Raw genomic sequence first — 12,530 nt, 5'->3', positions numbered from 1 at the left:
GCATTGTGGTAAGGTTGACGTCAATCGTTATCCATCTTTAGGCCCAGATAAGAATTTGGACTGTCCAGACGGGACGATTGGTCGAATGGGTTGGGTTAAGCCTAGGAAGGCCGAATGAAACGACCTAAGAAGGTCGAGTAATGAAAATCGACAACTGTCTCGTATAAACTATTCCCTAACCTTGTTCATGTTTCACCCTGGGTAACACGTAAGTGTATCATCCCCAGTGGAGTTGCCAAACTGTGGACATGGGCCACCCGCGCCGCGCGCACCTGCGCGTTTGTTTTCGAGGCTGCGGCACTTCTCCCACGGAACCTTGGTTTGCCAAAGAACGTCATGAGCCGTTACCGATTGGTGAGGCATTGAAACCGGTGAAAGGTTGAATAAGCCTGCATTTGTGGAGTCGCCACCAATTTATTGTGGAAAAAATTTGAAACCGTTCGAATACCTTGTGCCATGTCAAGACACAAAGTAGTGACATGAACACTAAGAAATTCATTACCGTTAGCATTCCATGTCTAGAATGACTCTCGAGATGCCAATGGACACGGATGTCCAAAGATAATTGGAGTAAGGGGTGATGGTACGTATTAGGAAGGTCTTTAATCGAACACCTAATCCGGCCCGCCTTGATAGCGGCCTGTACTAGTGATTAGAGAAGTTATTCATGTTTGATATGTTGTCGATGTAATGCATGTAATGCAACAGAGAGTAGGTTAATCCTAGCATGTGAGATTAGACTATGTCGGTTAACACGTATTTAACAAACAATTTGGTTGAAGTTGAAAGTTAGATTCATTACATGTGAATGCCATACAATTAAATCATACATAAATAAAAAATAATTAATGAATTACAATAATAATTAAAATTATAAAACATTACAAGGCTTTATCTGATCTACGTCAAAAGCACGCTCAAAGACAGGATTTCGTAGAAGAAAATAAAAGGAAAATAAAAATAGAATTGAAATATGAAAATAGGACAGATTAGAGGTGATAATACGAATAATAGTTGATTTAAACCGTAATTAGGAGCTACGTTAAAGCGAGAAAGAGTTCATGGACAGAGACCAGCCCAGAACAAGCGCAGCATCTGATGCGTTTTTTGGAAGAGGCGCGGCACTTCCTGCGTCTGTTCTAGAGCTAGGCTCTAGCTGTGAAGTCAGAACCGCAACAATTTTATCGTTCGTTGGTAGATTTAAGATTGATTATTGATATTAGACTCAAGTTGAAGTGTTCTAATTTATTATATGCATCAGGGCAAGTCATAAAATGAATTAAAAACGAGAAATTACAGCGGATTACAGGATTATGATGAACTCGTGTCGGAAATACAAAAAAGAACGAACCTTGATATTAGATTAAGACGAAATTGAACAAATAAAACTTAGGTATCAAATTAGGACTTTCAGAACCTTACATGAATAAGTCGAAACCCCGAAGAATCGATTTGAAGTAGAAAGGCGAAAACCCGCAAGTATTGAATTACTCGGGATTTAGGACGATTAAAGCATTGCCACTGCGACCCTTGGAAGAGGCGCAGCACCTGCTGCGTCCTTTCCCCAGAGGTTTCCTCCTCAGCAAGAAAGACTTCCGCGTTTTTTATGGAATTTCGGTAGATATGCACTTCCTTATTCCGTGAAAACACATTATGCGGAAAGATATTTCCTTAAGATATATTGATTTAATTTAGGAATAACTATCCAGAGAATTCTAGAACCTTCCGGAATATTCCGACTCGGCATTTAAACGGTTTTTAAAAAAATGAAGTGGTTTTTTACCCGGACTACAAATGAACTCAAATTACTGTCAACACGACCGTATCGGCATGTAGATGATGACCAAGGGGTTGACTCGAGTATTTGAGCTATCACTTGATGATGAACTTACGAACTGTCATAAAATCGTTTCGCGTACCAAACATGCGGCCCAATCATCACTGGGTGGTTGGCGCGAGGAGTAGAAGTGCGGTATATACACTAATATGACATAACAAATGGCCGATAGATCTTTAAAGAAGCCTTTAGGTGTCTTAAAGGATGTGCCAGTCAGAGTAGGGAAGTATTTCATTCAGTTGACTTTATTGTTATAGATATGGCTGAGGACTCTCAAGTACCCATCATTCTTGGTAGACCATTCCTTCACACTGCAATATCACTCATAGATGTTAGGGATGGTAGTCTGACACTGATAGTTAGGGATGACACTATTAGATTTGTTCTTGATAATGCTTTAAAACGTCCTCCTGATTTAAAAGCTTCTTATCATATGATTAATGCTCTTGATCCTACTTTTGTGATTGTCTTGCTTTTTGTTTTGACAGGAATCCACCTGACGCCACTGCTGCTGCATCCTATCCATGGGGCAAGGAAGTGGATGAAATAGAGAAGCTGATTTATGGAGATGAACCTCCTCCTGAGGTGGTTTACAGCTGTAAAGAGAGTGTTGACATAGAAGCTGAGTTGGATGCTTTAGAGAAAGAAATATTCAAAGAGGAGCCAGTCAGAGTCCTTGATGAAGCCCCTATGACGGATGAAGTGCCCTATCTCCTACCAAGTGAAGATGACATGAAAAGCTATGAACATTGCTCTTATTTTATATTAGATTTTGAGTTTGATGAGCCAAGACTCTATTCGTCGTTTCTTATATTCTTTGCTTGGACTATTTATTGGTGCTACTTATGCTTGTGTGTAGGCCAGGAACATTAATAAACTGGTCTCATTTGTCAATTAGGCTTGAGTGTAGTTTCTCCTTGTGGAATATGTAATATCAAACTGCATAAGTGTGACATTGATTTCCTGATACTTTTATTGCTTTCATTTGACTAAGTACATGTGGATAGGCGGCTCTTACCGTTTAAATAAGCCTTACATTATCCTTTGTTAGCCCGTTTGAACCCTTGTAGCCAATCTTTAAATTACATCATATGAGCTACAATCCAAGAATTTGCCTACATTTTCGGGACAGTCGCAGTTGCTTGTTTATCATGTCTATTTTACTACTATGGTTGGGATTGGTACTATTATTGTCAATTGTGGGTGTAGTGGAATCATTTAGAAATTGTGTTGTATCCTTGTGTTGGAAAAATAAAAATTTGAAGCAAAAGAAAAAAGAAAAAACAAAAGAAAAAGAAAGAAAAAGCCGAAAAAAAGAAAAAGAATGAAAAAGAATGAAAAAGAATGAAAAAAAAAGGAAAAGAAAAAGAATTGAAAAGGAAAAGAAAAGAAAAGAAAAAAATGATTGCTTCATTTGGTTTTGTCAAGGATCGAAAGGATGGTCGTTAGAGTCTAATGCATATTTCGAGAGTAGTTTGTTATCTCTCATGTGTTTCAAAGTTGAGATCATTCCTCTAAATTGGGTTCATTTGTTATTTTATGATTTGGTTTTAGTTTTGGTTAGCGCTGTGACTACCGTCTTAGCTCCACATATCCATAACGTGCTTTGGCACAAACCATTTTTATACCTTTGAACCATTTGCCACCCTTATTATCCTTGATACATGTACTTTTGTCTACATATGGTGATTGTATATTAGTTGGGGAAATCTCTATCACATCAGATTGCATGCATGTTTCATAAGTCGAGTGAGTGTTTCTACTTCTTTCTATCTTCACATATAACTCACCCTTACATATACTTATGAGTGCATGAGTGAAATCCGCGAGAATCTGACTAATTTGTCTTGCAAGATTGAAAGATATTTACCATTCGTCTATAGTATGGTGACTTGAGACTTGAGCTGAGTTTTCCATTACCCGTGCCTTTGAAATTGTTTTGTTGGTACACTTTGGTCATTGCTTTGTTACACATATGGCTAGCTTGGGATTTGTATGTGCATCAACATTAGCTCTGAGTTGTTTATTTCGCCATTTGTATGATTGCCTTTTGTATTGTGTGTTGCTTTGCTTGAGGACAAGCAAAGAGATGGTTTAGGGGAATTTGATGAGTCATAGTTATATACATATTTATGCCTTCCCTTAATTGCTTTTGATAAGGTTTTCGTGCTAGTTTATATCATTTACATGCCTTTTATGTTAGAACGTTGATACTTCCGCTTTTTGAGGTTTAATGCAGGAATGATGCATTAGAGGAGCAAAGGAATGAAATGGGCATCGCGGAGTAGGCATGAAGGAATACACGAAGCATGGCACGGGAATCAATGAGACTGAAGGAAGAGAAGTCAAGATGAAAACACGAAGAAAAGAGCAAGAAGCAAGTGATGCCTCGATCGAGTACAATGAGGCTCGATCGAGGAACCTCCATACTCGATCGAGTGAAGCTAGGATTGATCAAGGAACCATTTTGTCAATTATAATATGCAATGTCGAGAGTTGGCGTATCTAAGAATTGGTGCCTCGATCGAGTGCACATAGGCTCGATCGAGGAACCACTATTTTCCAGTATTTTCCGCAAATTTCCTTAAGTCGGTTATGATTTACGATAAATACCTAAAACTTACACTAAGTTTATTTACGCTTGCTTTTTCATAGGTTTATTAGAATTCCTCAAAAACTCTCTCAAATATTCTTAGTTTAGTTTATTTATTGTTCTTCCTTCCGGATCTAAACATTGCTGCTTTACGGTATTGTTCTAATCTTTATTGAAGAATTACTATTTCAATTACTTGTTCATCATTCATGCTTTTAATCATGCTTTCTTATAATGTTATTGTTGTTATTGTTATTAATATGAGTAGCTAAATCTATTATCTAGGGTGAAAGGGGATTTAGTTTGTTAGAAGAGGGGTTATTAATGAATTGATTGTTAAGTTGCTTTCTATTGTTGTTCAACTATTGTTCTACTTCTAATTAGTTGATTACTGATCAGAATTGATTAATTAGTCTTGCATAAACTAGGATTTTCACCGATCGGGTTAAGACTATTATAGGCCACGATAATTGAATTCGACTGACTTAATAATAGCGATTGCATGTTAAGTTAAATCTAAAAGACATATTAGAATCGACCGATCATATGACTTTCAACAATATAAATTGCTCAATCAATGAATTAAACCTTACCCTTAGATAACTGCCTAGTGAACCCGATCCCTATACTCTTTAATATTATTGTTTACAACCTTCACTCTATTTGCTAATAATTGTTAGAAAACATTCAAAACCCCCATAATTGTTACTTTAAGACAAACTCAAATATAAACAAACTAGATAAACTAACTAGCCTCCCTGTGGATTCGACCCTGACTTACCGCTAGCTATTTTGTTAGTAATAGTTTAGGTTTACTTTGATATAGGTGATACGACTTTAGCCTTATCAAATTTGGCGCCGTTGGCGGGGAGGCAACAATTTTCTGTTTGTTTTTAATTTAGTTTGACTTTTGTTTCAGGAAACTTCAGTTCCTTCAGACCGTTTTATCTTTTCCTGTTGTTTTCGTGTATGCCCAAGTCTAACAGGTTAGAGATTATACCTTTTGATCCCGAGCCAGAAAATACTTTTCGCTACAGACAAAAAATTCAAAGAGAAGTAAGTCAGGTGGAAGACTTGAGTACACTTGACTACGAGCGGTATACTTTTGCATAAGATTCATCCTTAGAAGAGAATACAATTATTTCTGCACCGGTTGATTCTACGACATCAAAGATGCCAACATTGGCAAGTCATTCCGAGCCCACGGTTGCTTCTATTAGTAAAGGCTTTAAGCTCCCTACCGCTGATAAGGAAACTTTTGAGATCAAGCCTTCATACATAAGCCTAGTCGAGAGGAATTTATTTGGAGGAAAAGCTGGAGAGGACCCCGCAAAGCACATGGAAAAATTTGTTACATACTGTTGTTCCATTCCTTTAACAGCTGGGGTGACTCAAGATCAGGTGAAACAAACTCTCTTTCCTTTCTCTTTGAGAGATGATGCAGCTGAGTGGTTAAGGGACTAGGATATGGAGACCGACGCAATTACCAACTGGACTTCATTATCTTTTGCATTCTACAAGAGGTATTTTCCACCACAGAAAACTTATGCATTAAGAAGTCAGATTACAAGTTTTAAGCAAGGTCCCACTGACGATTTTAATGAAGCTTGGATTCATTTCAAAAGACTAGTTCGGTCCGTCCCCCACCATGGTTTTGAAGGTTGGTTCCTTTGCAACCAGTTTTACAACGGGTTGTATGATGACCATAGAGCCTTGCTTGATTCAGCTGCTAATGGGAGATTCCAAGATAATACTAATGATGGTAATGCTTATAAGTTGATAGATCAGATAGCTACTCACACAGCTGAGCATGGTAAGAAGTAAGAGAGGAAGTGGGTCAGATAATGCTATTGCATCGCAATTGGAGGCTCTAACGGCTCAAATAGCCGAATTGAAGACTACCCAGTCTCTGGGTAAGCAAGAGATGGTTCACATGGTTCAACAGGAAGTGTCATGCGAGAGATTTGGGATAGATGGCCACACTGCGGCCAAATATATGAGTACCATTGAGCAAGTTCATGCCTTCCAGTCTTTCAAGCAAGGTACGCCATATTCTAACTTCTTCCCTGAAAGGAGTCTAAATGCCTATGCTCAAGCTCCTCCACAAAATCCTTATATTATTTCTCCAAATCGTGGTAATCAACCACAAGGAGGTTATCAAAGGCCAAATCAAGGAGGTTTTCAACAAATGCAACCTCCTTCTCAAGCTCCAAGTAATGAGGTGTCGGAGTTAAAAGCTCTCTTACATCAAACTTTGATGATGCAACAAAAGCAAACGGCTCAAATCTCTGAACTCATGGCTCACAATAAGATGTTGGATACTCAAGTTGTTCAAATGGCGGCTCAAAATCCATCAAAACAGTTCGATCTTCCTCCTCAAGGTAAACAAGCTCATGAGCAAGTTAATGCTATTTATTTGAGGAGCGGTACTTCTTATCAAGGTCCGGACATGCCCATTACTGAAGATGAGGTTCTCTATATACATCCTAAGGGATTGGGAAATCTCGAGCTGAGCGATTACGAGAAAGAAACTTGAAAGGACCAAACACGGGATAAGCACAAAGACGAAAAAGAGGTGACTGACGTGGTGACTCGATCGAGTAGGACGAGGATCGATCGAGGAACCAAAGTGCTCGATTGAGTATACCTCAGGCTCGATCGAGGCACCCCCCCTGTTGATGATTTTTTGCCTGTTTCAGCTACGGCATTGGAATAATGTAGGTTCCTTGATCGAGTGACTACTGGGCTCGATCGAGGCACTCCTGTAACTGACGATAATATTTCCAACCCGTCTCCTAATGCAAAAGAAGCCGAGCAAATCAAAATTCAACTACCTTTTCCACAAAGATTGCAGAAATCCAAACTTGAACAACAGTTTGGGAGATTCATGGAGGTAGTGAAGAAGCTTCAAGTGACGGTACCATTTACAGAATTGGTAACTCAAGTGCCGGCGTATGCTAAATTTTTGAGAGAGATCTTATCAAACAAGAGGTCTTTTGATGAAGTCGAGAGAGTAGCATTCACTCATGAATGTCACGCCGCATTACAAGCTAACTCACCACCAAAGCTTAAGGATCTAGGGAGTTTTTTTATTCCTTGTCATATTGATAGTGTAGTTATTGATAAAGCCCTTTGTGATTTAGGGGCTAGTGTTAGAGTCATGCCGTATTAAATTTGCAAAAAGTTAAATATAGTGTTGGAATATGTGTCCTCCGACAATAATGCGATCACGACTGTTGATCATGATGATCACATGTTTAAGTCTCATTATAAAGAATACAATTGGAAAGTAATATTTTACTGTCAACTGGTCCACACATATCGGTAATGATTGGCTGACTAGAGTTTGACATTACTGTCGTGCGACGGTGGTGATCAGTTGATCCCCTAGGTCATACCTAAAGGGCAACACTCTTAATTGATCAATTAATTGATCGTATAACGTTACGAGTAAATTAATTTATTTAAAATTGACGGACGATTTTGGAAGTAATATTTACGTATCTCATTGAAATTTGATTAAATAAGATACGGTCTGAGTAATCGAATTGTATCATTACTCAGATGAAATTATTGTTTAAGGAAACAATTGAATTAGAATGAAATTATTATAAATACAATTTGTTGTGATTTATAATTGGTAAAACTTTTTGGTACAAGTAATTATGAATTACTAGGTCAATTTTTTGTATATGACGTATTTTTATTAATACGTTGATTTTTAATATGTTAAAAATACACAAAAAATTTATGCAACATATGACATGTGACATAAGACAATTTGACATTTTGACAAAGATAATATGGAGTCCATATTATCTATATGTGCCGAAAATAAGAGGAGAATTAGGCTAATATTGTGTTGATTATATTAGTGGAGAACATGATGATTACCTAAACACTAGCCATGCAAAACCTATTGTTCATTGTGAAGAGAAACTAGAGCATGCATTGGCTCCCTCCAACCACCTCTTCCACCCGGTTTTTGGAGAGGAAAAACCACTTTGGTTTTTCCTCTTATTTTACCCTTTATACACTAAAATGTAGTTAGTGTATTATTGATTATTCATCCATCTAAAACAAGAGTTTTAGAAAGATAAAATTTCCTCTATTCTTCCTCTCTTTCAACCGGTTTTGGGAGAGAAACCAAATAATTTTTGGGTCAATTTTTCTTACAAATTTTTTTTGGGAAAGGTAAGTATATATATTAAGATCTCCAAACATACAACTTTTGTGCTAGCTATAGAACACTAGCTACTGACAACTCAATCCAAGCCTATTTAACCACTCTTCAGTACTTCTATGACTGACAATGTTTTTACTAACTCTCATTTTCATGCTCAATGTCTCCTTCACCTGTTTTATAATTCCAACAGGGAGAGGGATTACAGACTCCAATCTACAACAATTTCTAGCTTTCCAGATCAAGTACATCAGCTGAGCCAAAGTAGCAGCCACGATTTGCTTCTTTAAAAGAGACCTATCTCTGACAGTTAACCACCAATCAATGACATTGTGACAGGGAATGCACACCTGCAACCAATCTTCCAGCAATCTAAGACAATGTCTGCTAAAAGGACATCTGAAAAAGAGATGATTAAGGTCTTCCTCATCATCCTCACATAAAAAGCATCTATTGCTCTGAATAATGCTCATTCGTACCAGCCTGTCCTGAGTCATCAAACGATTCTGAGCTGCCAACCAGATAAAAAACTGATATTTAGGCAGCATCACCCTGTTGTTGACCCAAGGATACCAAGCTACCTCATCTGCCTCTGCAACCAGCCAACTATAGCCCAGCTTTACAGAGTAATCATCCCCACTATTTCTCCAAGTCTCATAAAAAATCCAAGAATGCAGTTGATTTTTTACCTGACAAATGCGTCTCCAAGCCCAACTAGTGTTGACAGTAGGTACATAATCACGCCACTGAGCAGTTTTTATGTGTACAGTGTGAACCCACTTCACCCAGAGATGGTCAGTCTTCAATTCAACCCACCATACATATTTCCCCAGTACTGCTACATTCCAGAGATGCAAATTCTTCAATCCCAAGCCCCCTTTCCTCTTAGGCTGACAAATAGACTTCCAAGAGACTAATGCAGGAGACTCCTTGGCATTCTGGCCATGCCATAAGAAAGATCTGCAAATTGCCTCAATATTAGATATCACCATCTTTGGCAAAATGAAAATCCTTGCCCAATACATATGAAGAGTACTCAAAACTGATTTGATTAGGATGAGTCTTCCAGAGTAAGAGAGTTGCTTAGCCCCTAGCCTGGTTATCCTCTCAGTGACCCTATCCACCAAACACTGACAATCAATTATCCCCAATCTTTTTGGAACAATTTTAACTCCAAGGTATTTGAAAGGAAGCCCCCCTTTTCTCATGCCAGAAGCCTCCACAATGCCTTGGACAATTGCCTCACTCACCCCATTACTGTAAAAACTTGACTTGCCATTATTCATCTTTAAACCAGAGGAAGATGAGAAGATCTCAAAAGCCCTGAGCAAGAGCTTGACAGACTGCAAATCACCTCTGCTAAATATAAGCAAATCGTCAGCAAAGCACAAGTGATTGAGCTTCATTTTTGCACATAATGGATGATATTTAAAACTCTTGCACCTGTCCAGCATCCCCAAGAGTCTACTAAGATATTCAAGACAAATGGTAAAAAGTAAGGGGGAGAGAGGATCCCCCTGCCTTAACCCTCTTTGACCTTGGAAAAAACCAAACACTTCCCCATTCAGAGCCAATGAATAGGAAGGAGAAGAAACACACTCCATTATGAGAGCAATACTACAAGGAGGGAAATTTAATGCACTTAACATTTCCTGCAAAAAACTCCACTCAATGGAATCGTATGCTTTTGGCAAATCAATCTTCATCATAATTCTGGGAGAGCATACTTTCCTCTTGTACAACTTAATAAGATCTTGACATATAAGAATATTACCAGCTATGTCTCTATTCTTAACAAAAGCTCCCTGGGAAGGGTTAATTATCTCAGGCAAAATTGAGCTCAATCTGTTGCATATGATTTTAGTCAAACATTTATACAGTGTATTGCAACAGGCAATGGGCCTGAATTGCAGTACACTATCAGGCAGCTCAGTTTTTGGAATAAGAGTGAGGATGGTGTTATTAACTTCTTTCAACACCTTCCCAGACTGGAAAGCATTCCTTATAGCAGAACAAACATCCTTCCCCACAATATGCCATGCATCCTTAAAGAACTGGCTACTAAACCCATCTGGTCCAGGGGCTTTGTCTCCAGGAATGGAAAACATTGCAGTCTTTATTTCCTCATCTGAGAGAGGTCTGGTGAGGCTCTCCCTGTGAGCATCAGTCAAAATCTTACCATTCTGCACTACCTTCTTATGAATGGGTGTAACAGGCAGGGAAGTACCTAAGAGATGCTTATTTCTCAAAAGCAGCCTGTATATCCTCAGGATTAGTACACAACTGACCCTCCATGTCCTGGACCTGATATACCCTATTCCTCATTCTCCTTTTCTTAATGCTAGAATGGAAAAAAGAAGTATTCTCATCCCCATCCTTGATCCAACTTTCCTTTGCTTTCTGAGCTAAGTAACTATTTCTAGCTTTGAGAAGTTTCCTCAGATCAGAAGCACATTCTTTCTCAGCTCTACACAGAGTAACATTCAGAGGGTCCTGAGAGAGCTGATGTTGGAAATGCTGAAGAGCAAGCTCAGTGACATGAGTGAGGTTTTCAATGTCATTGAACTGTCCTCTATTCAAGCTCTTGAAATCAGACTTCAGTCGCTTTAACTTCCTCACAACTCTAAACATAGGAGATCCCCACACATCCTCACTCCAACTAGTACTTACAGTACTGCCAAAATCCTCAGATAAAGCCCACATATTAAAGTATTTAAAGTTACTCCTCCTCTTAACAGGTTCCTCAACAAATTTAATAAGACAAGGGCAATGGTCATAAAGGCCTTCAGGAAGAAAAGTAGCCACAGCTTCAGGGAATTGCTGAAACCACTTGTCATTGATCAACACCCTATCAATACGACTATACACTTTGGTCCTATCCTCATGTTTATTGTTCCAGGTATAGTATGACCCTGAACATTTCAAATCCTGCAATTGACAGTCAGCTAACATTTTTCTCATAGGGGCCATCTCAGCCCAAGACACCTCTGAGCCACCAATTCTGTCATTAGTGTCAGTAATGCTGTTAAAATCACCACACACCAACCATGACCCATCAAGCAAACCAACATAGCTTCTCAAAGCAGTCCAGAGAGACTCCCTTTCCTGAAGTTTGTTAAAGCCATAGACCATAGTCAACCAAAACTGAACTTTTCTAACTTTATCATAAACTTTTGAATGAATACACTGGGCATTAATATCCAGAATATCCACCTGAAAAATTTGAGGATCCCACAATAACCATACTCGTCCCCCTTTATGGTAACTACTATTGGTGCAAATAGACCAGTCTTCACACATATTATTCCTGGCACTAAGCCAACTACTACCTTTTATTTTGGTTTCTAATAATCCAAATAGCCTAATATTATTCTGGTGAAGGAACCACCTTATTTCTTTCTGTTTATTATAGCTATTCAGACCCCGCACATTCCAGAACCCCACCTTATCCATAGTCAGTGTTAAGGTCAGGAGTTAACAATTTCCTACTCTCATTTTTAGCTTTCTGCAGAGACAGGGTAAGTGCATCCATAAAGCTCAGTCCCCTAGGAGTAAAAATCCTAGGTTCCCCATTATCATGCCTAAGCATCTTGCTGATGAATCTTCTTGGGAAAGAAGGACCCCCCTCACCTGCATTTACTTCAGTACCAGAACGTCCCACACCTACAGCAGGGGTGATTACTGGAGTTTCAGGAGTAACCACCTGAACTACAGGAATAGGAACAACTACTGGAGTAGCAGGTTTAGGAACATTCTTTGGTTTAGGAGCAACCACTTTAGGTGGACCTTGATGTTTCTTAGGTTTCCAAACCTTTTTTGGTGCCCCTTCACTCTTCCTACAATGCTCAGCTATGTGTCCCATTCCCTTACAATTGTCACAGGACAACGGTAACCAATCATAGGCAACAGTCACCCTC

The 12,530-nt window shown here is 38.8% G+C and overlaps 1 protein-coding gene across 1 annotated transcript; it reads right to left on the bottom strand.

Moving 5' to 3' along the window:
- Positions 1–10,851: 10,851 nt before the first annotated feature.
- Positions 10,852–11,913, bottom strand: LOC141649224 (uncharacterized). Its single transcript, XM_074457918.1, has one exon. The coding sequence runs from the start codon at positions 11,911–11,913 to the stop codon at positions 10,852–10,854; it is 1,062 nt and encodes a 353-aa protein (XP_074314019.1).
- Between the last annotated feature and the right edge of the window lie 617 nt (positions 11,914–12,530).

This window comes from Silene latifolia, chromosome 3 (assembly GCF_048544455.1).
Source record: "Silene latifolia isolate original U9 population chromosome 3, ASM4854445v1, whole genome shotgun sequence".
Taxonomy (NCBI): domain Eukaryota; kingdom Viridiplantae; phylum Streptophyta; class Magnoliopsida; order Caryophyllales; family Caryophyllaceae; genus Silene; species Silene latifolia.
Note: the sequence above shows the minus strand (reverse complement) of the source record. Positions and strands in the feature narration are given on the sequence as shown.

Bases quoted from the DNA above. Each gene is read 5' to 3' on its own strand.
- LOC141649224 (XM_074457918.1), bottom strand. From the start codon at position 11,913: ATGTGTGAAGACTGGTCTATTTGCACCAATAGTAGTTACCATAAAGGG.